The sequence below is a fragment of the Nyctibius grandis genome, chromosome 5 (genome assembly GCF_013368605.1).
Source record: "Nyctibius grandis isolate bNycGra1 chromosome 5, bNycGra1.pri, whole genome shotgun sequence".
In the NCBI taxonomy this organism is placed as follows: Eukaryota; Metazoa; Chordata; class Aves; order Nyctibiiformes; family Nyctibiidae; genus Nyctibius; species Nyctibius grandis.
Window position 1 is genome coordinate 43,384,255 of NC_090662.1, and position 27,143 is coordinate 43,411,397.

Genomic DNA, 27,143 nt, shown 5'->3' on the forward strand with positions numbered 1-27,143 from the left:
ATTTAGTTATACCAAACAACAATCCAGTTGCAGGGAACAGTACGCAATACAATGTAAAAGCAGCATACTGCACAAAAGCAAGGGACTCCTGCATGCCAGGAAAAGTAACTAAGGTCCTTAGGCTCCCTAAACTAGACAAAACTGTTTCAGGAGAGTCAAGTTTTTCACTGCAACTTGTCTTTCTGTACACGTCTGGGTATCAAGGAAGAGCAGTGAACAAAAACACATATACACAGAGGTAAAGAGCTGCTATAGTCTTCATACCTGTAGGATTTAAATACTAGAAGAGGACTATGATACGGTCCAAATGGAAATGGTTTCACATCAGTTTGTTTATTTTGCGATGTAACAAAATCCAAGTCCACTGAAATTTCCTAGGAAGCAGATAAACAGATATATAGCAATTGCAATACCACCTAATAAAGACAACCTTCATATTTAGTTTTAAAGCATTTACCTGACCACACAACAAATCTTCCTTAGGTACTATAAAGGCAGTACTTTTCACTAGCAGCTCTTTCAAGCTGTCAGCTTTAGCATAAAGTTTTTTCAGTTCATCAATATTCAACCCAAGGAACAGCTCAGGCTCCTCTGATGCCTTTTTAGAAAGTTTGTTTACAGTTTCTTGTTTTGGAGTGTCCATGTGTTTAAGATTTGGTTTAGTGAAAGAATTAGACTCTCTGAAAGATCTCCTTCGTTCTCGGTTTGAATTAGACAGAACTTCATCATCAAAGTAGTTTTCTTCACTGTCCAAAGACAATTTATCCTGTGTAAGATCATGAAGTGATGGCTGAGGTAATGCAAATTCAGATTCCTCTTCTGCATGAAGTGCAATATTTGATTGTTCCTTGGTTTGAAGTGCACGGGCCTCTTTCAATTTCTGAATCTTTAGAGCATATTCATACTCTAGTTGCTGTAGTCGTTTTTTCTCTAGTGCAATCAACTCTGCTGAATGCTTTTTTGGACTTGATGCAGGGGAGTTCTCCAATTTCAACATTTTGCTTGGCTGAAAAGAAAAAAATTCCCTTTATTTCATTTTCACATTTACTGATCTATTGACAGGAGGTAAGTGAAACATGGGCAAGATATTTAATTCAGAGTTTATAAAAACATATTTTAAACTCTTGCCAGAGAGTTTCAACAAACAGCAGGAAAACCACAAAAGGCTTTGCCACAATTCAGCTGGCAGGTTTGCAGGTTTTTAGATAAAAATTACCCTACATCATGTACAGGGCTTCAACAGAAGTTCTGGCCACATTTCAAAGGTGAGATATAAAACGGTGCTGGGAGGAAGGGACAACAAAAAAAATTTACAAAAGTATTTTAGCCTTGTTTTTCTATATTTTGTTTTTCAAAACAAGATCAGATCCCCTCTTCAGCATCTTTGCTAGATAGTTCTAACAAGATCACCGATGTCTACAGACAGTAAAGTATTTCCTTCCTTCCTTCACAGGCATATAGCTCATCTTATTTATTAATCACATTCCCCTGACACATAAATGTAGGCTTTGAACAGTTTTCTTTAAATGATTAATGCTTTTTCTGTAGAGTTCTCAAAAATATAGGAAACCAATAGGAAGATTCCTACAGTGCTTTTGAAATCTTTTCCTGTTCTCCTGAAATCCCATTTGAACTGCTTCCTAATCAAAATTGCTACTGCTTTTCAAGTACAGCACAGTTTAAAAGCATGCAGACTTACTCCAAGATGATCTTGCTCCAGTTTTCGTTTCCCAATTTCCTTACTTGCTACTGCTTTTGCTCGAGCAAGTTCTTCCCCATATTTTAATGCCAGAGCTTTTTTTACCGTAACTCGTTGCTGAACTTTATGAATCTGAAAAAAAGAAAAAAAAATACCACAGTAAGATGCAAATCTTCTGATATGACCACATATTAAAATATAAACAGAAAAGACAAGGGAATTCATGATTAATTCAAAGAAAGCCTACTGTCTCCAAAAATCAGGCTTTCCATTTCTAGATTTCCTGCTCTAGGAAACAGAAACATTGCAAAATTGAAGTTACTTGTTCCTGAAGCTTCTTGAGAAACATCTTATTAGCATTCAAGATCTTCTCTGTTGCTTGTAGCTGTTCAGCCAGTTTGTTAATTTTATTTTCAGCAATCCGAACATTCTCTCTCTTCTTGGCCTCTTGTTGCAACAAATGTTTCAAGACAGATTCATCCTTCATCAAAAGAAGTCTAAAAGTAGAAAAGCCATATAAGAAAATTTTTTCCAAAGGAAAGTTTCTCAGAGCTATCACAGCTCCTCTGAAATCCTAGTCATTTAAGAACCCAGCTCTTTTTCACTTATCAAAGAACATTCTAAGTTGCTCCAGACAGCCTTAACAACCATGAGACAACAAATACTGGTAGTACATACAGCAGATTTCAGTATGCCAAGTTCAGCATGTCAGTATAAAGCAGATGAAAATATTCTAGTTATGAGGACTGGGAAAGGTAAGGAGGCAGCACATCTTTAATACTGTTTTTATCATCAAGACATCCAAAACACACACGTTCTTGCTTTCTGTTAAGTAACAACTCAAATTCTTCCTTCAGGCACATACACACATTAGCAGACTACAAGCCATAGTATTATGGCACAATACAGAGTAACTAAATATGAAAAGCTATGTATTAAAGGAAGCAAGATAAAGACTTAGATGGGTGTGAATAAAGGGAGGGGGGAAGAATGTCCTTCAATTGATGTCTGGCCACAAATCAGTTTGTTCACAAGACCACACAAATAATCAAGTGGCCATGGAAGCAGAGAAGAAGGATGCAAAGCACTTATATTTTCCACAGTAACTTGGAGTAACGGTGAGAAACATGGAAAAGACATGCTAAAAGAAAAAAATGTATAGAGGAAAAGCTTCAAATGGCATACCTATTCTGCAGAAACTCTCATTCATTCTATGTATCAGGCATGTGCCATTGAAACATGCTACCCTCAGAGAGTCCCAAATAATGAAAAGCACACTCATTTCTTCTATTTCAGACTTAATAGTTGGCACAGATGATATGCTAGTCACCAACCATAAACACAGCTGAAAACAGTTAGCATGGCAAATCATGCTTAGAAGTTACCATCAAACACCACACTGGCACTACAACACAATTCCTTTTGTACAGCAAAATTCAAGACTGAATAGTTCAAGACAACAGAAAACCAATCATTTGCTGCACTGTAAATGCTACACATTCAAAAAGATTATTTACTATTTTCATCCTGCTAAGCAAACAAGGTAGGACTTATGACAGTGAAATATGTACCTGTTTTTCTTAAGCTTTGCTTCTGCTTCTGTGACTTGTTTTGTCACTACTGCTATTCTCCCAATTCCATCAACTTCACCATCGGAATTTGCAGGGGACGAACTGTTCCTCAGTGTATCAGACTTAATTAAGCGTTGCTTCTCACGACTAAAACAGATGTTAAAAGCAAAGATATTCAGCAGCTTCAACATTTGATAGCTAATCCCAATAGTTTTAAAATCTTAAAAAAAGTAGCCGGAGAAGATTTCAAGTTAAAAGAAAAAGAACTTTCCATGACTGCAATCAACTACTGTATGCCAGTTCAAATCGAAGGACTCCTATGTTGTCTTACTAAAAACTGATTAGGCGAAAAACCTCAATGTAATGGCAAGGTTTTCAAACTCAGATTTTCCTTCCAGTTACAGAACTAGACTAGTAAAGGACTACCAAGAATATACATTTTACATTAACCATTAAACTCAGTTGTACCTGGCAATCTCTTCTTTTAAAAGTCTGTATTCTATCTTCTTATCTTCTGGTAGAGCCTCTGGAGTTCTCATTGGATCATTTTCTTTTTCTGATTTTGGAGGGGCTTTGATTTTTGAGGCCTGTTACAATGAGGTTCAAATCAATACTAGTCACACTAGTTTAAAATACAGCTATTAACTACTATTTTTAAGATGCATTTCAGCACAAACTTAAAGCTGTTCAAGGCCAGTAACATCTTTTAAGCCAGGTTTTTTTTTGTTAGTAATTAAAGATGCATTGAATTTTAATTGAAAAAATGAAACCAAAACATACTACAAATTCCGTCTTCAGGATGCCATGTTAACCAAAAAATCATTTTAATTACCTTGTGCAATCCAAATTACAATGTAATGGTCCAGACAGAAGTAATGTACTCACTCTTGCCCATTTCTGATGCAATCCAATATTTCTTGACCAAATTCTAAAGTTTCAATTCCATATGCAAAGCAAAATCATTACAAAATAAACCTATTAAATGCCAATAGTGTTTACCTCAACATTTCTCCTTGCTTCTTTTATCATAGATTCTAATCCTCCAAACACACTGTTAGTTGAGTTTGACGGCTCTCCATCAGACTCGCTATCATCTGAGTCATTTAATGTAACGACAACAGACTTGTGTTTTGGAAGCTGTAGTAAAAATGAAAAAAGTTTTACAGCACGAAGAAAAAGTTAGAGACAGATACATCTGAGTATATATTTACTAGAAGACAAAAAGGAAGTTAACTCCTTTTGTTATCATGGCACACCAATTCCACATTGTAAGAAAAAGAACTAAGCACCTGTGCATCTCCACTATATGACAGATCATTCTTGATACTGTAACATGAAACGTACTCCAACATTTTCAACCTGTTGCCAAGTATCTGCAGCATATTTATGTCTCCATGGTCATAGCATACAAATCTCAAACGTCTGACTCCTATTCTTCATGAGTTATTTCAATTGCAATGAAAATTATCATCTGCCAATTGCAAGCAATTTTAAGTAACTGAGAGGTAACAATCAATCAAGTCTGCATTAGAAATGCTGTCACAGACACACCAGAACTCCCTTGTATTTTTGCCACACAGTTGTGATGCCTCTTGTCCTACAGTTATACTTAGCTGACCTTACAGTGAGCTACTCAGACAGTTACATTGGCAGAACACCAACAGTACATAAAGAACAAATGAAACAAGATTAAACACTTTTTGCCAACATCACTAACTGAAACAGCTCACTGAAGATCACATGACTACCAATTCCAGCACGAAGAAAGATGCAGAAACAAGCAGACAACTTAGATTAACCTCAAATGCTCTGGAGTTACAGCTTAAAAAGATGCAACTTAGTTCACATTTCCAGGACTGCTCTTCCCCTCTCCCAGTGTAGGTCTGGACAATTAGTTATACTTTTAACCTTTACCTCAGGACAGGACCTCTTCAAAGCTTATAGTGTCTTTTAAAGCACACATCCCACAAAAAAAAAAAACAACCTACTTTTTAAAGTGAAAAATACTTAATTCCCACAATTGTTTCTTTTTGATATTCTCCTTCTGGACAGTTCTTAAAATAAGGATCATATCTATTACTTCTGAATGTACCACAGCTGCATCAGTTTTCCACCACCATAGCACAGGTAGGTGAAATGCCAATGTATATTGGTGCAAGAAAACAGAACAAGGCACTGGTCCTCTCCTCACAAATACTCTCTGGCTGTAGCTCCACAGAAACCTAAATTAATCAGGCAAAGCACCCCATCCTTCTCATCTTCAGATACCCAATACATCCCTTCCCTATCACTGGCTCTTGGTATTAAAAAAACAAAGCTGTCACACTGCTTTTGGCACAGTTGTGTAGCATAACTGTCTAACTGCCTTCCTCATTTTTCTCCTAAGGGAAAAGCTGATAGTGGGGAGGGTCAAAGTCAGCTTTTCTCCAGGTGTTTTTTCCCAGGTGTTATTTTTTGATGCGTTTGAGCAAAATGTTTAACAATCAGTAAAGTAACACCAGGCAACTACCATCACACTGCCTTCAGTAAGATTAGCTTCTACTGCAGGGGAACCACAGCTTCAGCTGTAACATAGGATCTCTCCATAACGTTCTAAGACATATTTCTCAGTCTGTGGTGAACAGACCCCTGAGTGTCCACGATTACTTTGAAAAGGGGTTACAAGACGTCATTGAAAAAGCAAACCAGTATCTGTAGGCAATTTCACTATGCAGAGGTCCTCAACTCCACAGAAGAAATCTCAAGGTTTGTAAATTTAAAACATCTTCTGAAATATGGTACAGCATATTCAAACATTTAAAATCTACCAAGCTCCCAAAACTATGAAATTAGATTTCAAAAAACCTGAAGAATTTGCTTTTTCTATCCCTTTGTGATTTTTAAATTTCTGGATATATCTAACAATGCTCACAGAAAAACTATCAGTTTTTAAGTTCACAATTAAATTCTCATGAGTTAACTTTTTTTAGGCTCTAGTAAGAAATACCAAATGCTACAGACGTTTAAAAAAAGTCATAAGCATTCAATACAAATTGTTTCTAAGAGCTTAAACTAACAGGAGTAATTGGTAATTGTTTTCACATCATATTGTTTCCACAGAGGACAGATAACTTGTGACTAGTCTCCTGTGAACATTATTTGTCCATAAATTCTTTATATATAAATATTCTATATCCCAAGCTATTTTAAAAATTAACAAATGCAAAATGCTTTGTTTCTGTAATCATTTTTGTAAAAAAGACACTAGCCAAGCTAGCTGATTCAAATACAAGGTATTAATCTGTCAGCTTTAACTAAGCTAACCATCATTAGCAACAGGCATTGAATTTCAGTTGCAGGTTTTTTAACATTTACGTAATACCTTTCAACAGCACAGCTAAGAAGAGACATTATGTTACTAAAACAAACAGCTTCTCAGTAACATGTTCTCCCTCACTTATGCAACAGCAGTTAACGAAGTCTCAGGACAATAGAATATGTGGTAATTTAAGGGTTTTTTCAGAATGGGTTTAGTATTTAAACATAACACTTCAAAATGTAACTAAACACGAAATGACTATAGAAAGGATGTAAGCATGCCCAAATTGAACAATTGCTCTAGTTATGTCTAGAATTTAAAGCAGACTGTGAAGATGGGTACAGACAAAAAAAAAAACACAAACACACACAAAAAAAACACACATCCACTTTAACCATAAGAGCACAATTTTCCTGCAGAAAGGAAAGTAGGGCTTAAAGTGACCAAAAAAGGAACATTCAGGTCTCTACCATCTTAAGCTTTTTTTTCCCCTGTTATGGCATCAGGTGACCAAGTGATCATACAGTCTGTATTTATGAGCAAGAAAGCTGTTGGTCAGCTACAGGTAGATTTGACAGTGATAGAAGAGTCTCAAAGACACTACATATTCCTCCAAATTTAGTAAAAAAAAAAAATAGTTTATTAGAGATCCCATCCACTGACAGAAAGGCAAAGGTATAGACTCAATCATACTATTCATTAAAGAATCTGCATGGGAAAGAGCTACAACGAACCAAGCTTTGTCAGATGTGTTGTTAAAACCATCCACTATGTATGGGTTCACTGCCATAAATAGAACAGTAGATTGCATGGCCTTCCAGTCTGGCATAACACAGGCAAATATGTTTTTATAACACTTTTTCAACAATCCAAGGAGACTACAGACATCACAAATCAAATGCTAGCCACAGACCTCTCATGACCATTCAAACGAAGGTCAAGTTACAGAATATGGCTTGAGCTAATGAAACAAAGTCTGCTGCTGCCTAAAGAGAATACTCTCTCCTCTGTCTTCCACCCGCACTCAGAGACATGCCATCTGTCACCACTTTTCTGCTAGCTCTGATGTTCACACTCTGTTCGCTGAAAAAATCCAACTTGCCCTAGAAGGAAAAGTACTTTTTTCCCCCTCAAGGTTAGTTTTCTAACCAGTTTAGCATGTTAAATAAGTTAAGCAACTTATGATCCAGTTGATGCTCCAGACCACAATTTAAAAGAAGGGAGACACCATTTGGTCAAGAGCAGGAGAAAGAGCAAGACCACCTCTTTTTTTGGCAACAAACAGTGATTAGATTGGCTCAGCTATCACTGAACAGCACTCTTTAGTCTGTGCTAATCTGGAAAAGAACTTAATTGAACTATATTTATGGTCTCTTTTAGTTCAGATAGGTACTTGTGTGTTTTGATGCTCTCAAGCTGTCAACCTTACTTCAGTGTCAAATCCTTTCTAGAAGAGCATATGGTTTATCAAAGTTACTAATAATTCAAATGTTTAATTGAAGCTCACCGTTCTGTGCTGTACCACTAGAAAACCTTAAGTCTGCTGTTCACTTGAACTGAGTACAACTTCAACTCATAGTCTAATTAATAGAAAGCACCAATATTTCCTTACTGTGATCACTGCTCGTGGAGGCCTCGGTACTCTAACAAACTTTGTATTTTGTACCCGTGGCTGAGACACAGTATTAATACTGACAGCAGACAGATTGCTTCTTGGCACAGACTGCAAATTATCTGGAACAGGAGGGGAAGGTGGACCGCTGTTACTTGAAGTTTCCTAACAAAATAAAATAAAAACATGGTCATAAAAAAGAAAAACCACACTATACACAGCTATTTTAAAAGACATAAGCATACATCAGATTGTTTCATACATGTCCTGGAACTTGGAATTGTGATTTAGGCAGACTATCCAAACGTATTAGACAAATCTTGCAATTCTGCAACATCAAAAAGGCACACAAGAATATGCCAGTCATTCACAGGTCAACTGCAAAAGATCCACAACCTTTTAATGAAGTCAAAAACAATCTATATTTTCAAAAGCACAAACTCTGCTTCTCACTCAAAAAACCCAAAACAAGGAACCTCTCCTAATGCCTTTTGCTAGAAAGTTGAACCAAAATGTCTTGTTTTCTGACAGCTGATAAACATTTTTTTTTTTTTCAGAAAATAAAATCCCCATTCCCCTGAAGATACTCCATTTACAGTACCTTAAAGTTTCATAATTCCTTCAGAAATAAAAGACAAGCTGCAATTTACAATTCAAAGGGTGTTCTAGGGTGGCTTTTGTTTTGGTTTCTTTTGGGGGGCAGAGGCTGATGGAAATCCAGAGAATTTTTTTAATTTTTTTTTTTCTTTCTTTTTAAAGTCATCAGAAAGGCAGCATAAAAAAAGTCTGTAATACTCTCTTAGCAGGTCACATTTAAGTTTTGGTCAAGATTGCCATCTAGAGGTTTATATTCAAAAACCAGTGGAGTACCTCAGATCTGAAAGCTCGTTTGTTGGCTAGAGACTTGAGTAGTTCTTCTCTTAAGAGCATCTCCTCTTCCTCTTCCTCATCAGCAAATGGAGGTTTTGGTGGCTGTTCAGGCTCTTCAGGGGGAAGAGGTGGAAGAGGTGGAGGCAGCTCAAGAGAAACACAAGAAATACCCTCCATGTAAAGTTGGCTCAAAGATGGTACAGGCTAAGAGAAAAAGGAAAACACGGGTTTGAAACATGAAAATGACTGCTACTTTATGATTATTTAGCAGAGGTTGAGACCTAAATTATCTCTGGGTTTAAAACTAATTCAAACTGCAGTGGATTTAGATCACTGTCAAAGGCTGCTGCTAAACAGTTAGTAATTACTCAAAGAAGATAATGGAAACAACAAGGTTACATCTGCATAGTAAAGTAGTACAGACATACAAACTAAATGTAAGTGAGAATGCAGAACCAGAAGTAGTCTAGCCACAGAAATACAGCTGACCAGATAGGTTCCCACTGCTTGAAAAAAGTCCTTAAACAGTTTTATGAATTTGTCTTAGCTAACAAAATTACAATTTCCCTTAAGTCAAAAATTCAGAAGCTGTCATGGAAGGGAATGGCAACTTTCTACTGCTTTACCAAGCAGGGTAACAATCATTCAGTGAAGAAAAGTGGTGGGGAAAAAAAACACACTAATTCAATTTCCATGTGGACTCTTAGGCGAGAAGACAGACAGCATGTAGTCAAAATGCACAAAGCTTGAAAGGACTGCGATGAGCTATATTTTTGGTTGGTTTTCCCTCCTAGGTAACGTGTCAGAGAATAAGCATATCTACATACATGGCCTAGAGATAAGAGGCAAAGTTGCCTTGTGCTAGCAATTACAATTAATTATTTTTCCTTATGCGCTTCAGGCAATTTTTGCTTTCTGTTACACAACAGCATAGCTCTTACAATGAAAAGAAAATTTTAGTTCAATAGGGAGAATTTCCATTAAACCAGAAATTTAATGGAAAATTTTGGCCGTTTGGATTGGCCAAAAAATAGCTGAAATAAAGTTTTAAAAAAAGCAGCCACAAGTCTATTGGATAGTTCAAGGGAATCACCAAATAGAGAACTGTATTAAAAACAATCTAAATTTAATCCTAACTTTAGAAATAAGATACAAAATGAGAATTATCAACTTTTTCAAAAACACACTCCTTTCAATGTTACTTACTGGAATCGGAGGTGGCAGTGGCAAGGAAATTGGTGGTACTGGAGGTGGAAAGTATCCTATTGGACACTCAAAGAAAGGAGGCTGCACTGGAGAAGAAGCTGTAATTAAAAAATTTATCAGGCATAAGAAGTCTGGCAAGTAATTACTAAACATCAATTCATGCTTATACTTCAACTGATCTAACGCAGCAGGAGGAGACAAATGTTTTTACTATGCACCAATTTGAAAGGTAACACCAGACACAGAATAATGCATTTATTTCTTACATATATGCATATAAAAAGAGTAGTTACCTGTCCTTTTTTCTGTTTTACATATGAAATGCAAGTACAGACGAACTGTACTACTAACATAATGATTCAGCCCTCATATTTGATTTAATTTGCAAGAATCTACCTTCTCAAACTAGGTATCTCAACACAGTCTCCTGATTACTGGCTATCAAAAATAGAATACAAATTAGGACAGAAGCAGACCAAATGCACAGCTGATACTCAATTCTGAAACACAGAACTAGAGATTGAGATGCTTCATCAAGAAAAGATCCATGTAGCTTACATGTCCAAAACAGCATGTGCAGTATTTTAGCAAACTAATGTGTGAGGAAGGCTGACTAGAAATGAAAAAAAGAGGTGAAAAAAATTAAAACAAAGATGGAAGATTAAAAGCAAGAGAATAAAAATAGCCAATAAAGTAGTATGCTTAATGAAGCTTCCTCAACACTCCACATGGTGAGATGGAACAAGGAAACCTGAATACCTTAAATGCACCTCAAACTCAGAGTCAATAAATGATTTAGACTGGAAGAGACCTCTGGAAGGCATATGCCCCAGCACAGGTGCTCAAAGCAGGGCTGCCCCCAAAGTCAGGTTGCCTTGTCCACTCAAGTTCCAAGTTTTTTTGAGGATGGAGATTCCACAACATTTCCAGTTAACCTGTTCTAGTGCTTGATCATCCTCTGTGAAAGTTTTCCCTTATATCTAACCAGAATTTATTTTGCTACAATTTAAGTGATGCCCCTTGTCCTTCTGTGGCACAGTCTGCAGAAGAGCTTGGCTCTGTCTTCTCTATAATTTCCCACTAGGTAGCTGAAGACAGAAGCAAAAGCCTTCCTTAGCCTTCTCAGCACAAACTCAGCTCTCCCAGTCTCTTTCCATAAATCAACTGCTCCAGTCCCCAACAAACTTTATGAAAAACAGGCCTGAAACCATTTCCCTTAGTCAAAAAGGTCCTTTGCTAGACTCCTTCTACGTCACTATCTTTCTTCTACCGTGAAACCAGAAAACTGGATGCAGTCTCGTCAGTGTTTAACAGCTCCTTCCAACCACCCACCCATTACAGTCACAGTGCTACAACCCAGGCTCCAGTTTGCCTTTATCACCCAAAGCCACACTGCTGACTCCCATTTCACTTGGTGTCCGTTGGGACACCGAGGCCCTTTTCTGCAAAGCTGCTGTCTACCCAGTCAACACCCTGGGGCCTTTACCTTCTACACAGCTACTTCAGAATGTAAAAGAATAAACTCTACAGTACTACAGAAAGAACAGTATAACCTTGAAGGCCTTCAAAATACCACTACAGCAGAGATGGAGGGGAAAGAGTCAACATTAAAATAAGAGAGAAATAGCTCACCTTAAAATGTTAGTTCTAGAACTGTCACATCTCAAAAGAAACTTTCCTTCTAAAATAGCTCAGTTCCTACTTTGTAACTATTTTTACAAATCACAATATAAGAAAACTGCAAATAAGTCTTACCTGGAGAGTTAGTTTCACTATCTGTATCCATAGCAACTTCATCATAATTATCATACTGATATATGCCTCCTGCACTATCTGTAGGCTGCTTATCGAAAGACCATCTCGAGTCCGTATCTGAAGACTAAAGACAAAGTAGTATTTTATTTAGCTGGTCTTATTTATTCTTTTAGAGCAAACCAATTAAAAGCAAATTTTAGAAACAGCCCCTTATCATTGTGTCTTCCAATTGCTTTATAAATACAATTTACTTAGCTTGTACAAAAAGAGCAAACTGAAGATCACCTTTTAATCAAATCCATTGCGGGTGGTGACTTGACAAATTAACAGGAAGTTTTAAAACTGCATCTTTTGGGGGCGGGGGGGGGGACATGTCATGATACATAGAAGCCATTTTAAAATACCTATTAGGTGATTATGTATCTGGTAAGTTGCCATGGTTATATATTTCTGAAACACTGAAAGAGAATTAAATGCTTCATTATTTCTGTTAATCTGTCATGGCAATTACCAAGAGCACTTGAACCAGCCTTGTTAGCAACACCCTCAAACTGCACAAGGATCATCTTCACTATGACAAAGGTTGTGTGTTTAGTTGAAACATGTTCTGATTGTTCTAAGACCAATATCTCCGGTGGAGAATCCTTTTATTGTCCCAGAAGGAGCCACATACCACACTGAAACATGCTCAGAGACTGTCAACTAATAAATCAGACTGTTTAAAGAATGCTTAACACTATATAGACACCAATCAACGTTCAGTTAACACTGAAAATACACAGAACAGATAAGTATCACTTCCTAGACTCCTCAGTTTGTATCTTTCAGAGGCATACGGTAGGCATTTGGGTAGCTTTTAGAATTTCTACTGTTTACAATTAAACACTTCTAGCCTCTATTTTCTACTCATTATTATTATAAATGGACTCTTCTATAACATGACCTCAAATAGGGAGTCCCAATTCCCTTAGTGGCAGTTTCATTTCTCCTTACAGCATCAGTAGCTCCAAGCACTTGAAGCATCTACCTGCAGCAGCTGTACTGCTTCCATGACAAAAGAATTAATGCTGAAGAAACACTGTCGCTTTTTCTGCAATGTGCCAATGTTTTAGAGACAGGACATTAGTGATTCAAGTGCCTTTTGCTAATCTCAAGATGAGCAAACAAAGACAGTCTACAAGTGCAGCATGATGACCACTGCAGTAACTATTGCTTCACAAATTTGACACAATTCTGTCATCCTGTAATGAGGTTGAAGCAATTAATTATCTTTTGTGTCTGGGCATATCTTGTACCTCGACAAATTAAAAAAATACTACAAAGAAACCAAACTTCAGATGACATTTTGAAAGAAAGGCCACTGAAGTTGTATAGACACAAAAAGTTTGCAAATGTGGACACAAAACTGCAATCTAAGAGAAGAAAGCCAAGAAAGTTCAGTTGATCAAAATATTCAAAACATCTTTAGGAGGAAAATGCTTTACCAGACTCGCAAATGTACAATTTATACAAAACTGATCTTACCAAACCCCAAAGGAAACGCTTGTCCAGCATGGGATTAGAACACTGAAATACTTTGAGGTTTTGTGGTTTTTTGGGTTTTTTGGTTTTTGTTTTTTGTTTTTAAGGGAGGGAAGGAGGGACATAGAACCAGGAGGGGAAAGACAGAAATCACTCATGAATCCTAAATATAACACCTGAACACCATATAACAAATTGGTTACCCTGCTTCTTGATCTCCTCTTTCCTCCAACTAGCTTCATAAATCGATTGTACTGCTCTTCTTGATTTGAGAGATCCCTAATTTTTCTGATTTCTTCTTCTCTCTTTCTTCTCTCCTCTTCCTCTTCTTGTTTCCTCTGGTCTTCCTCTTTCTGACGCCTGTCTTGTTCCTTTTGCTGCTGCATCTTCTTTGATGTCTTCGTCTGTTGTTTCCTCAAAGCTTGCTTGGCTTTAAATAAAAAGATATGTGATTAACTCCACCTTACCTAAATGGCTCCCGCTAATCCTAGAATCTTCAAGAGCTCTGAGTAGATGTATGGGGTTTTAGAAAGATTAAGGGCTCACTGCCCAATGTTTCACATAACATACTATGTTTTTTTCTATTTCAGAGGTCATGCCATTGATAGCCATTTCAGTAACATTAAACTTATTACCTGTAGCACTAGTTTTTTTTGTTGAATGTGCTTTTGTACTGGCTTTGACTTTCTGTGTTACACTTTTCGTTTTTGTTAATTTTTCCTTGCTTTCCTTCATCACCTGTTGCTCTTTTTGCTGCCATTTTTTACTAGCAGACTGAAGTGCAAGAAGCCTAAGTTGCAATTCAGACATCTCCTCCTCATCATCAAGCAGTTTCTTGAGAAAAAAAGAGAAGAAAGGATAAGACAAAAAGTCAAAAAACATCATTCAACAACTAAATCTTTTTTGAAAAAGTCTTTTGAAGTCTGTCCCAAAATCTTTACCAAGAGAAACCTTAAAATCCTACTGTACTACTAAGTCTCATTAAGAACGGACTGTTTCTGTTGCTGAAACACTTTTGGACCACAATTTGGAAAAAGCCATCAGAGTATCGTAATGCAATTATGCCTCATCTACAGAGGAATACTTTCTTACCTTTTCAGATGTAACATCTGAACTGCTAAGCTTTCGTACTGATGTTTGTTCTTTGTCTTCCGTACCTTCCAAAAGAAAAATACCGTATTTTTGAGCGAGCTGTTTCTCATGAGACAGAGCTACATTAAAATGATGTGCAGAATTTAATCCATACAAGCATACTTTATCAGTAATTGGTATATAGTGTAAAACAGAACAGCAGTTGTATGCATAAGATCACATTAACAAACTTTAATATAAACTTGGCATGTCTGATGAAATCCACATCATCATGATGCCATAAGCCTAAGGCAAGATTTGCAATTTTTTAGCAATTCTGTCTTAAGGCTGATGCATACTTCCCTGAGAAGCTAGGAAAAACAGATTTGGAGACAAGGGAAAAAGGCGACTTCTTGCCATCTGTTTTATGATACCATCTCATATCAGCTGCTGTCCTGAGCATCTCAGATTCCACTGGCAGCTATTTTGAGTAACTTGTCAGTCTTTTGCAGAATTAAATATAAAGGCACAAAGCTGCAGTAAGAACACACTTGCTCCATCTCATGCCAAAGAAAAATAGAAAAGTTATCCTATGGAAATGAATAGTAAATAGTAATGCTTTCCTGCTAAACATTAAGATGTTGACATATTAATTTGTTAGACTGCCCAAAAGCCATATATCCATCTGACTATTATAGAGTGTGTATATATATTTTTATATATAATATACATAATGCCGTATATTATATTACACTATTACATAATTGAATTATAGCTGATAACAATTAATCTAATTGATAGCAAAATTATAATTATATAATTTATATCTAATCACACCTATACATGTTTATCTGCATCAGAGGAAGGAAATAAACATTTAGTGAGAAGCTTGGAGATCTTTTCCTGTATTAGCCTTCCTTCAAAGAGAGATTCCTCCTTCAAAGAGAGATTCCTCCTTCAAAGAGAGATTCCTCCTTCAAAGAGAGATTCCTCCTTCAAAGAGAGATTCCTCCTTCAAAGAGAGATTCCTCCTTCAAAGAGAGATTCCTCCTTCAAAGAGAGATTCCTCCTTCAAAGAGAGATTCCTCCTTCAAAGAGAGATTCCTCCTTCAAAGAGAGATTCCTCCTTCAAAGAGAGATTCCTCCTTCAAAGAGAGATTCCTCCTTCAAAGAGAGATTCCTCCTTCAAAGAGAGATTCCTCCTTCAAAGAGAGATTCCTCCTTCAAAGAGAGATTCCTCCTTCAAAGAGAGATTCCTCCTTCAAAGAGAGATTCCTCCTTCAAAGAGAGATTCCTCCTTCAAAGAGAGATTCCTCCTTCAAAGAGAGATTCCTCCTTCAAAGAGAGATTCCTCCTTCAAAGAGAGATTCCTCCTTCAAAGAGAGATTCCTCCTTCAAAGAGAGATTCCTCCTTCAAAGAGAGATTCCTCCTTCAAAGAGAGATTCCTCCTTCAAAGAGAGATTCCTCCTTCAAAGAGAGATTCCTCCTTCAAAGAGAGATTCCTCCTTCAAAGAGAGATTCCTCCTTCAAAGAGAGATTCCTCCTTCAAAGAGAGATTCCTCCTTCAAAGAGAGATTCCTCCTTCAAAGAGAGATTCCTCCTTCAAAGAGAGATTCCTCCTTCAAAGAGAGATTCCTCCTTCAAAGAGAGATTCCTCCTTCAAAGAGAGATTCCTCCTTCAAAGAGAGATTCCTCCTTCAAAGAGAGATTCCTCCTTCAAAGAGAGATTCCTCCTTCAAAGAGAGATTCCTCCTTCAAAGAGAGATTCCTCCTTCAAAGAGAGATTCCTCCTTCAAAGAGAGATTCCTCCTTCAAGAGAGATTCCTCCTTCAAAGAGAGATTCCTCCTTCAAAGAGAGATTCCTCCTTCAAAGAGAGATTCCTCCTTAAAGAGAGATTCCTCCTTCAAAGAGAGATTCCTCCTTCAAAGAGAGATTCCTCTTCAAAGAGAGATTCCTCCTTCAAAGAGAGATTCCTCCTTCAAAGAGAGATTCCTCCTTCAAAGAGAGATTCCTCCTTCAAAGAGAGATTCCTCCTTCAAAGAGAGATTCCTCCTTCAAAGAGAGATTCCTCCTTCAAAAGAGAGATTCCTCCTTCAAAGAGAGATTCCTCCTTCAAAGAGAGATTCCTCCTTCAAAGAGAGATTCCTCCTTCAAAGAGAGATTCTCCTTCAAGAGAGATTCCTCCTTCAAAGAGAGATTCCTCCTTCAAAGAGAGATTCCTCCTTCAAAGAGAGATTCCTCCTTCAAAGAGAGATTCCTCCTTCAAAGAGAGATTCCTCCTTCAAAGAGAGATTCCTCCTTCAAAGAGAGATTCCTCCTTCAAAGAGAGATTCCTCCTTCAAAGAGAGATTCCTCCTTCAAAGAGAGATTCCTATCCCTTCAAAGAGAGATTCCTCCTTCAAAGAGAGATTCCTCCTTCAAAGAGAGATCCTCCTTCAAAGAGAGATTCCTCCTTCAAACGAGAGATTCCTCCCTTCAAGAGAGATTCCTCTTCCAAAGAGAGATCCTCCTTCAAAGAGAGATTCTCCTTCAAAGAGAGATTCCTCCTTCAAAAGAGAGAATTCCTCCTTCAAGAGAGATTCCTCCTTCAAAGAGAGATTCCTCCTTCAAAGAGAGATTCTCCTTCAAAGAGAGATTCCTCCTTCAAAGAGAGATTCCTCCTTCAAGAGAGATTCCTCCTTCAAAGAGAGATTCCTCCTTCAAAGAGAGATTCCTCCTTTCAAAGAGAGATTCCTCCTTCAAGAGAGAGATTCCTCCTTCAAAGAGAGATTCCTCCTTCAAAGAGAGATTCCTCCTTCAAAGAGAGATTCCTCCTTCAAAGAGAGATTCCCTCTTCAAAGAGAGATTCCTCCTTCAAAGAGAGATTCCTCCTTCAAGAGAGATTCCTCCTTCAAAGAGAGATTCCTCCTTCAAAGAGAGATTCCTCCTTCAAAGAGAGATTCCTTCCTTCAAAGAGAGATTCCTCCTTCAAAGAGAGATTCCTCCTTCAAAGAGAGATTCCTCCTTCAAAGAGAGATTCCTCCTTCAAAGAGAGATTCCTCCTTCAAAGAGAGATTCCTCCTTCAAAGAGAGATTCCTCCTTCAAAGAGAGATCCTCCTTCAAAGAGAGATTCCTCCTTCAAAGAGAGATTCCTCCTTCAAAGAGAGATTCCTCCTTCAAAGAGAGATTCCTCCTTCAAAGAGAGATTCCTCCTTCAAAGAGAGATTCCTCCTTCAAAGAGAGATTCCTCCTTCAAAGAGAGATTCCTCCTTCAAAGAGAGATTCCTCCTTCAAAGAGAGATTCCTCCTTCAAAGAGAGATTCCTCCTTCAAAGAGAGATTCCTCCTTCAAAGAGAGATTCCTCCTTCAAAGAGAGATTCCTCCTTCAAAGAGAGATTCCTCCTTCAAAGAGAGATTCCTCCTTCAAAGAGAGATTCCTCCTTCAAAGAGAGATTCCTCCTTCAAAGAGAGATTCCTCCTTCAAGAGAGATTCCTCCTTCAAAGAGAGATTCCTCCTTCAAAGAGAGATTCCTCCTTCAAAGAGAGATTCCTCCTTCAAAGAGAGATTCCTCCTTCAAAGAGAGATTCCTCCTTCAAAGAGAGATTCCTCCTTCAAAGAGAGATTCCTCCTTCAAAGAGAGATTCCTCCTTCAAAGAGAGATTCCTCCTTCAAAGAGAGATTCCTCCTTCAAAGAGAGATTCCTCCTTCAAAGAGAGATTCCTCCTTCAAAGAGAGATTCCTCCTTCAAAGAGAGATTCCTCCTTCAAAGAGAGATTCCTCCTTCAAAGAGAGATTCCTCCTTCAAAGAGAGATTCCTCCTTCAAAGAGAGATTCCTCCTTCAAAGAGAGATTCCTCCTTCAAAGAGAGATTCCTCCTTCAAAGAGAGATTCCTCCTTCAAAGAGAGATTCCTCCTTCAAAGAGAGATTCCTCCTTCAAAGAGAGATTCCTCCTTCAAAGAGAGATTCCTCCTTCAAAGAGAGATTCCTCCTTCAAAGAGAGATTCCTCCTTCAAAGAGAGATTCCTCCTTCAAAGAGAGAATTCCTCCTTCAAAGAGAGATTCCTCCTTCAAAGAGAGATTCCTCCTTCCAAAGAGAGATTCCTCCTTCAAAGAGAGGATTCCTCCTTCAAAGAGAGATTCCTCCTTCAAAGAGAGATTCCTCCTTCAAAGAGAGATTCCCTCCTTCAAGAGAGATTCCTCCTTCAAAGAGAGAATTCCTCCTTCAAAGAGAGATTCCTCCTTCAAAGAGAGATTCCTCCTTCAAGAGGAGAGTCCTCCTTCAAAGAGAGATTCCTCCTTCAAGAGAGATTCCTCCTTCAAAGAGAGATTCCTCCTTCAAAGAGAGATTCCTCCTTCAAGAGAGATTCCCCTTCAAAGAGAGGATTCCTCCTTCAAAGAGAGATTCCTCCTTCAAAGAGAGATTCCTCCTTCAACGAGAGATTCCTGCCTTCAAAGAAGATTCCTCCTTCAAAGAGAGATTCTCTTCAAAGAGAGATTCCTCCTTCAAAGAGAGATTCCTCCTCAAAGAGAGATTCCTCCTTCAAAGAGAGATTCCTCCTTCAAAGAGAGATTCCTCCTTCAAAGAGAGATTCCTCCTTCAAAGAGAGATTCCTCCTTCAAAGAGAGATTCCTCCTTCAAAGAGAGATTCCTCCTTCAAAGAGAGATTCCTCCTTCAAAGAGAGATTCCTCCTTCAAAGAGAGATTCCTCCTTCAAAGAGAGATTCCTCCTTCAAAGAGAGATTCCTCCTTCAAAGAGAGATTCCTCCTTCAAAGAGAGATTCCTCCTTCAAAGAGAGATTCCTCCTTCAAAGAGAGATTCCTCCTTCAAAGAGAGATTCCTCCTTCAAAGAGAGATTCCTCCTTCAAAGAGAGATTCCTCCAAAGAGAGATTCCTTCAAAGAGAGATTCCTTCAAAGAGAGATTCCTTCCCACAATTCAAATTGGTAGAAAACAAGTTTGCACTCCATACAGCTTTTACTCTTCCTAGCATTTTACGAAGTCACATTCAAAAAGGAGCTTTTTAAAATATACCAAGACCTTATACCTAAACAAAAATGTTATGTAGCAAATGCTGAAGGTCTTCCTGCTTGCACATGCAGGCGTTTTTAAAAAGCACACACACAAGAGGAAGAAAAATAGTATCTTATACCCATATGTATTCTAAAAGAAAATTAAAAAAAAAGTTACTACACTAAGCAAAGATCCTAACCATTCAGTCCACAGAATGGAAGTATGGAGGGAGACACAGATGGTACAGTAGTTTCTGTGATGCAGACAGACATATGCAGGGATATACTATGCAAACTAAAACACTCTTTCAAACCAGGAAGGAACAACACAGGTGGAACAGACTAATGGGCAACACAGAAAGGAAAGCAGGGAATACTGTAAAGCCTCTGTCAGAGAAGCTGAACCACAGAGAATTAATTCTAGAAAGAGACACAAACTTCTCTGTGTTTTAAGACAAGTTCTTCAACTTGAATAGGTCTGAAGAAACATCCAGCACACCGTTTAAAAATAACTGGAAAACCAAATTTTGCCGATTTCTTAATATATGGATAATCAAGTAGTATACATTCACTTGATACACATGAAACTGCAATAACTGAAATCAGATGGGTTTTTCTAGTTTGGAAGCCTGTATTACGTTGTCATAAACAGTCACTCATACATAATCTGTCTGCTTTCGGATCATTTTTACGTCATACATTTGAGTGCTGTGCAAAAACTACGATGCTCTTAATGTGCATGCTATAGCATCTATTTTCACTATCATATGAACTGTATTTTCAACTTCAGTGCTTCCAAGTTTTGAACTTGGAATTTTTTTTTTTTTTGAGACTGTTTTGCTTTCTAAGTAGCTCTTTTACTCCTGCCTTATTTTCTCTTCCAGCAGGCTACTGGTTTTTCTTCTACAGTCAAGACATCTTGTTTTAGCTCGTGTCTCCTATTAAAAACCACATCACCTCTTAAAGAATATCAGAGCTTTTTTTTTTTTTTAAGTAATGGGAAAGACACAAGGAGAAAAAAATACCTAGAAAGAGGTGATCTGACTACTAATTACCAGTTCTCTTTTGGTTTCTTTACAGGCTTGATCTTCTAAACTCTCATTCTGAAGTCACATATAAATCATTCTGACTTTCAGTGTTCTACCTTTCTTCATATTCCTACTAATTACTTACCTGTGTTCTTAATCCATCCATTTACTACTTTGCCTCTTCCCACTCAAATTGATAGTTTACACACATTGACAAATTAGCTAACATAAGATGACAAGTGATATCCACAAGCACACCCTCAACCACAGCAAACACTTATTAGAACTAGATGAAGCCTCAGAATAGGAAGCTTAAGCTAGCTGCCTTATTTTGTTGCAGACTTAAAAGTAAGCTTGAGGACTTTTAGTGCAAGTCAGCTAGACACAGTAAGTTGTTTCTCAATAATTGGTTCACACATCTGAGCGATTGCACTCTTTGGCCTGCAGTCCAGAACTACGTGGACAAGATACTTATTCTGCCCTTCGGCTACATTTCTTCTACAAATCCTTTCTATTTTGGCCCATGATTTCTTCACTATTTGTGAATATCCATTATGACCAAAACAATTCTGGTGAAGATACCTCATACAGGCTTGTTACACTGAAGAAAAAACATAACTTAGATGAAATGCAGAAAAAGATGTCTCTAAATGTTATCTTTTCAGCTAAAAAAAAAAAAAAAAGAAATCAAAATCACGTTTTGCTTCTGCAAAAAAAGAACAAGGGAAAAACAGGAATGAAAACTAAGTGAAAGCCCATGATTTCTGCTCTGAACAGCAATTAAAACCTTCAAGTCTTGTCCTCGTGCTTTCTGTTGTACTATCAGTTAGTCTAGGAAAACACATTAGTTAAAAAAAAAAAAATGCTTCCAAGCACATTTGTGTAATTCACAGAATTACATAAAACAAATTAAGTACATTAAATCTGTAACTTAAAATGTTTAACATTTTAATTAAAATTAGTATTTTGATCAAAGTAAGAGTTCCCCAACACCTAATAAATGCGACAGATAATGGCAAGAAAAAAAAACTTTACAAGCTCAAGCAACTTTACAAGTATTTACCTTGGCTGGATTCTGTGACTTCAGATTTTTGTGACGACTGCTTCATTCCTTCTTTGCCTTTTTTTAATCTGCTCCTCTCAGCTGGAGTAGGCAGTTTTTGTCTGAGAGGCTTCAGTTCAAATGCCTGAAAGGCTATAACTGGATTTTTCTCCTCAGGAGATACTTCTTTTATAGCATCTGTTGTAATACTGTCATTTTCTACAGTTACTTGGCCCTCAGCATCCACTGTTTTATCATCATCTTGTTGTTCATTTTCTTCCCTGTTGCTCAAAGCCAATCTTTCATCTTTATTAATGTATTCAAGCTCTAACTGTATTTGTTTATACTTCAAAAGTAGATCCTCAAAACTTTCTTCCACAGAGTTTTCATTTTTAGAAGAGTAGTTCTGCTTTCTAGATGGGGACCTTCCAAAAGTTTTGGCTGAATTACTGGTCAAGAAAACTAAGACGAGAACATGTATAACCTTAAAATAGTGGTGATATTACCACTGAATACTAAATTAGGACAAACGGAACTTAAAATCATTCTCTCATATTTTAATTTTACCTTAAGGCTAGCTTGAAAAATATCCCTTATAAATATGAGCACCAGGCAAAAGATCTATCCATTATTATACATTGACAGCTTAAATAACATTTTCTCAAACCCACAATCCAAAATATCCTACCTATGACAAGAATTTCATGAATTGCTGAAGTCTTATCTCTTGGTCACACCATCCTCCCAGAAACAGCCGTAATGCTAAGAAAGTTCGCTATCTCAGAGGGTATGTCAGACTTCCAGAGTTCATAACTCAAGCCTTGACTCCCTACTTGACATTCTGAAAAAGACAGGTTAAATCTATTCTCATTCATTTTATCCTTTCATAAAATGCTAAGTCTAGCCACAGCACAATTACACACTGCAGTAACTGCAGCTCAACAAATCAGGTAAGGCACAGAATAATCAACAACCGAAGGGAATAAAAAAAAAGTGGCTAAAGACTTGCAATCAAAACATTAAAAAAATGCTAGAAGAGGACTGGGAGTTACTAATTACTCAGAAAAGGTTGTCTATGCATGCCCAAGGGACAGATTTTCTTGACATGTTGTCCAAGGCAAGAAATGGAGATATTCTTAGGCAACTGTATCCAGAACAAATGTTCTCACTATTAGAGGTCTACTTTCTCTTACCTTAACCTGACACTTGAAAAGCTAAACTATCCTGTAAAACAATCATGCTTGCTCAGGGGGAAGTCTTTTAGGATACTGAGTCAGGTTTGACTCATTCGACTTTCAGTATCAACCCTGCTGTGATAACAGCTGACTCACATCCACTTAGGCAAAATGCTTTTTCATCAATGTCATCTCTTAAAACAATAAATTGAGTAAAACTAAAAGCTAAAATAGGTGTCCTCTGAATGCAGACATACTGAATCCCCAGGAAGATAACTTTATATTTGTCTTCTGCTCGCAACATACATCAACAACTTGTATGTTTCACTAGGTTAACTTCTAACATAAGTATGAAGAATCTTGGTATGTATCCTACAAAAACAGCTTCTGTAATATCAGGAAATGTTTTGCTATACAATGCTTCCTTAAGCTTCGGTGCAAAAAGCATAAACTAGTAGAGATAAACTACATAAAATCCAGAAGGCAATCAATCAGTCTATAAATACGCTGAAAATACCAAGAGCTGTGTGTAGTATGCATATTTGCCAAATTCACTTCCAACACATTTCTACTTCCAAAAAGACAACTACATTAGTGATTTTGTGAGCCACGGGAAAGTCTGAAGCTAATTAAGTGACTTAACATCATTTATAAAAATAAGTCTAACTACCAGTTGATCTTGAAATATTTCAATAGCTTCTGGAGTCATCTAGAGCTGGATAACAAGACAAAGATTTGAGATGTTTTTTGTGCTCAGGATAATACAATTGCTAAAGTTCCCAAAGTGGTATTAATCAGAAATTCTGTGTTTCACATATGTAGAAGGTTTTTTTTATATGTGGTTCTACACAGAGAATGCAAGACTACATGGAGTGCTATGAAAGGCAAACAGGCACACATACATTAGAACGACAGTTATTCTTCAATCAAGAGAAACTTCATCCTACAACCAAAAAAAAGAGACCAACTAAAGAAACTGGAGGGTCAGAAGTGAAGAAAAATATATGCTGTTAAGAGTTCAAAATCTAACGTAAACAGAAAGTCACATTTTGATCCCATATTTCAGACTCAAAATTCCACAGCTCTCTATGCAAGAATTTCTGCAGAATGACTATCCAACAGCTTCACGTTAAGTTGCTAGGAATTAAAAGAGAAAAGCCTATTAAAAGATAACACCCAAAGAAAAGCAACAAGAGTTCTTGAAGTGCTCCACTGTGTCATTTACTCCATTTATACATATACTTCTACAAACCATTCTGCAAAGTACTAGTTCCAAGGATAAAGATAACAAAAAAAAAAAAAAGAGCACACACCACATCTCTCTCTTAGCAGACAATTAAACATTTCACTTTCCCGGGGGAATTGCAAATATCACTCCAGGCCACAAGCCTCCTTGTACCAGCTGAAGGTCTCTTCTGAAGTCCCATGCCCATAAACTACACCCCTATTCCATTAACATTAGCAACATGGAGTTAGCTCATGGAATACTGTAATATTGACTCCTTTAGGTGGCAAGGATATTAAAAATATGGAAAAAACTTACATTGAGAGAAAACCATGGGCTTTCCTTAACTACATGATCCATAAACAACTGAATGTCACTTATTAAGAGCAACAGAACCTTCTATGTCATGTTTAAACAGAAAAGTGCATCTTTAAATTGCACTTTAATAAAAATGGACTTCCTCATTTTCTGCTTTTGGTTTGAAAATGGAATTATCAGTTTCTGAATGCCCTTTCAATTAGAAGGGAGAAGGAGACTCTACATCAGCATTAACAAACATTGCAAGGTCTATTTAGGATGATCAATATATTTGCCCTGCAAATTACTCATTATACAGAAAGTAACCATTTTCTGGTACTCAGAGCACACTGCAAATTAAGAGACTTAAAATCTATTTTCAGCACTAGAACCGTCTTACTGTGCGACCTTGGGCAAATCACATCTTCACGCACTGCCTCTCGAAATAAGATCCTTGAATGAAGAGTTCTTATGAAGACTTCAGTAATGCCGTAACTTTACCAGATGAGATGCAATAGAGGCATCTATTTATCATTAGTTTACATATTCCATCCACATTAAAAAAAAATTGACATGGATAATTAATCTTGTATCTAAATTAACACAAGGATCCAATGAGTAGCTTTCAAAGCTTTAAGAGCTGGCACAAGTAGGAAAAATTCCTGTTCCTGGGATCAACCAGCACAGGGAAGCAAAAAATTAATATCCTTTGACTATTGGTACGGAGGACAATAAAACACTAAGATTCTGGAGAATAGGTTTTAACCAATAGTTCTCTCACTCAGTGTTTTTTATACTTGCCTACATTTTCAGTTAGGCAACAATGCAGTTACATCAAGTTTCAGTACCAGGCTGCCCCTAAGTTACACCTGGCATCAGTTCTTCATGTTTTTTTCTACAGCAAACCTGGAAAATAAGAGGAGCTTTTTCCCTTTCGCAGTCCTACTCCTAAAAGGAAATATTAGAACTCTATTAAAAGTCACCTAACTAACTCTAATAGCAATCAGTGGAGAACATCCTACAAGGACTGCCGAGTATGGCTTTATAGAGAAATAGAGCTTTCCTGTGTTACCCAAACTCACATATAAAGCACATTCTGTGTATACAGTCCCAGTTCAACTTAGGTTCAGCTTTAAAGTTAGCTTTAGCTACGTGTAACAGCCTCTGAAGGGCTGGAAGCAAAGATGAAAAAACAGCGGATCCTTCATTGCCCAACAAGGGAAATTAACAAGCTTAGGGTTTTAGCTTTACAACTCTGACACTTTAATTACATACATTAAAACTGCCGCACCAAAGACTGACCCCGCTTCACAATACTTGCACTTCAGGCCAGAAAAGCAGCCACCTGCAATCCAATCGACTAAGGCTTCGTTTCAGGATATGCTTTTTCTTTTTCCCTACACGGGGCTGATCGGCAAGCCAGGTCATGGCAGTAATCCGGCTTCCCAGCAGCCTCTCCTTGAGCAGCAGGGCCCGCCGCCCCAGCCAACCCCTGGCACTGGACGTGGGGGGCCTCCCTCCCCGTTACCCTACGGGAGTCCTAGTGCCAGAGCGGGAGGGAAAACCGCCCCTTCCCAGGGCTTTGGGCCACGCACCGCGGGCACCGACACAGCCAGGCCCACCCCAGCAGCACGGCCTCCCCGCCTCCGCTCCCTCTCACGTCTCAAGGATACATTTTCGAGGCGAAGGCTCCCTCCAGCCCTGGCTGCTACTGAATCCGGCACCGCTTCCCCCTCCGGGCGGCCTCCCCGGAGGGTTGCTTCCCCGATCGCCGCCGACTCGGCTCCTACCCCAGCGCCCTCCGCCCCTGTAGGGCCGGCCTCGGTAACGGAATCGGTCCAGGGCATTGTGGCTGCGCTCCCAGAACGAGAGCCGGGGGCCCGTCTCGGAGTGCGAGCCCGACGACATCCGCGGCGCCGGCATGGGCGGCGGATGGGAGCGGAACGAGTCCTTGGGCCGATACCCGCCGTGGCCGTGCGGATGCCCCATCTCCGCCGGCGGCTGGTGCCGCGAGCGGGGGAAGCGCCGGCCAGAGCAGGAGAGCGAGATGCCCCCGCGGAGGCCGGGAGGCGGCCTGCGCCTCGAGTAGGCCCTGCTGCTGACGAGGCCGCCGCCGGGCTCGGAGCCACTGCCGGGCTCGAAGCCGTTGGTGTCATCGTCGCTGATTTCACCGTCTTCCAGCTCCCCTTCTTCCTTCGGGGAGAGCCCGCTAGGATCCAGCGCCACCTCCGCAGGCGCGGCCGCCGCCTCCGCAGCCGCCATAGGGCCCAGGCCAAGGCTCTCAGCAAGGCACAGCGCGGCCCACCCCACCCGCTCCGCCGCTTTCGTCTCCTGTGCAGGGCGGCCCGCGCCGCGCCCCCTCCCCGCCGCCCGCCCCGCCCCGCCCCGCCCCGACTCTCGCGAGACCGCGCCCCGTCCTCGCTGCCCGGGAGGGAACGGGAGGGGCAGAAAAGAAAAGCAAAGGGGAACTCCACGAGCGCGGGGTATCCTGGGTAATGTAGTTCTCAGTTCAGCGCGAGGCCGTGTAAGGCAGGGGGCGGGGAAAGCCGGTGGCTCAGCCTATAGCGGGGCGGTGGCGGGGGGCGCGCGCCAATGGGGGCTCGAGCCGCCATGTTGGTAAAGGCGGTGAGCGGGAAGGCGACCATCTTGTTGGAGGGAAGCGAAGTGTGTGGGGGAGCGATGCCGAGAGGCTGTGTGGTGGCAGGCTGCGCTGCTCTTGACCGCAACACTGTCAATGGTGACTTCCTTCAGCACCGTCCGGGGCAGTGCCAGCCGCGGC

At 39.0% G+C, this 27,143-nt stretch overlaps 1 protein-coding gene across 2 annotated transcripts in view; it reads right to left on the reverse strand.

Moving 5' to 3' along the window:
* Window positions 1-26,682, reverse strand: part of ZFC3H1 (zinc finger C3H1-type containing) — a 51,002-nt gene extending 24,320 nt beyond the window's left edge. For both annotated transcript variants that reach the window (XM_068400959.1, XM_068400960.1), the window contains exons 1-16: window positions 26,038-26,682; window positions 21,689-22,108; window positions 14,625-14,689; window positions 14,168-14,366; window positions 13,736-13,962; window positions 12,012-12,135; window positions 10,257-10,354; window positions 9,051-9,254; window positions 8,181-8,345; window positions 4,270-4,407; window positions 3,739-3,857; window positions 3,271-3,417; window positions 2,022-2,196; window positions 1,700-1,831; window positions 458-1,006; window positions 265-374 (exon numbers count right to left, since the gene is read on the reverse strand). In XM_068400959.1, coding sequence (XP_068257060.1) covers window positions 265-374; window positions 458-1,006; window positions 1,700-1,831; window positions 2,022-2,196; window positions 3,271-3,417; window positions 3,739-3,857; window positions 4,270-4,407; window positions 8,181-8,345; window positions 9,051-9,254; window positions 10,257-10,354; window positions 12,012-12,135; window positions 13,736-13,962; window positions 14,168-14,366; window positions 14,625-14,689; window positions 21,689-22,108; window positions 26,038-26,626 — 3,461 coding nt within the window. In that variant the 5' untranslated portion in view covers window positions 26,627-26,682. The remainder of the gene's footprint in view (window positions 1-264; window positions 375-457; window positions 1,007-1,699; window positions 1,832-2,021; window positions 2,197-3,270; window positions 3,418-3,738; window positions 3,858-4,269; window positions 4,408-8,180; window positions 8,346-9,050; window positions 9,255-10,256; window positions 10,355-12,011; window positions 12,136-13,735; window positions 13,963-14,167; window positions 14,367-14,624; window positions 14,690-21,688; window positions 22,109-26,037) is intronic.
* Between the last annotated feature and the right edge of the window lie 461 nt (window positions 26,683-27,143).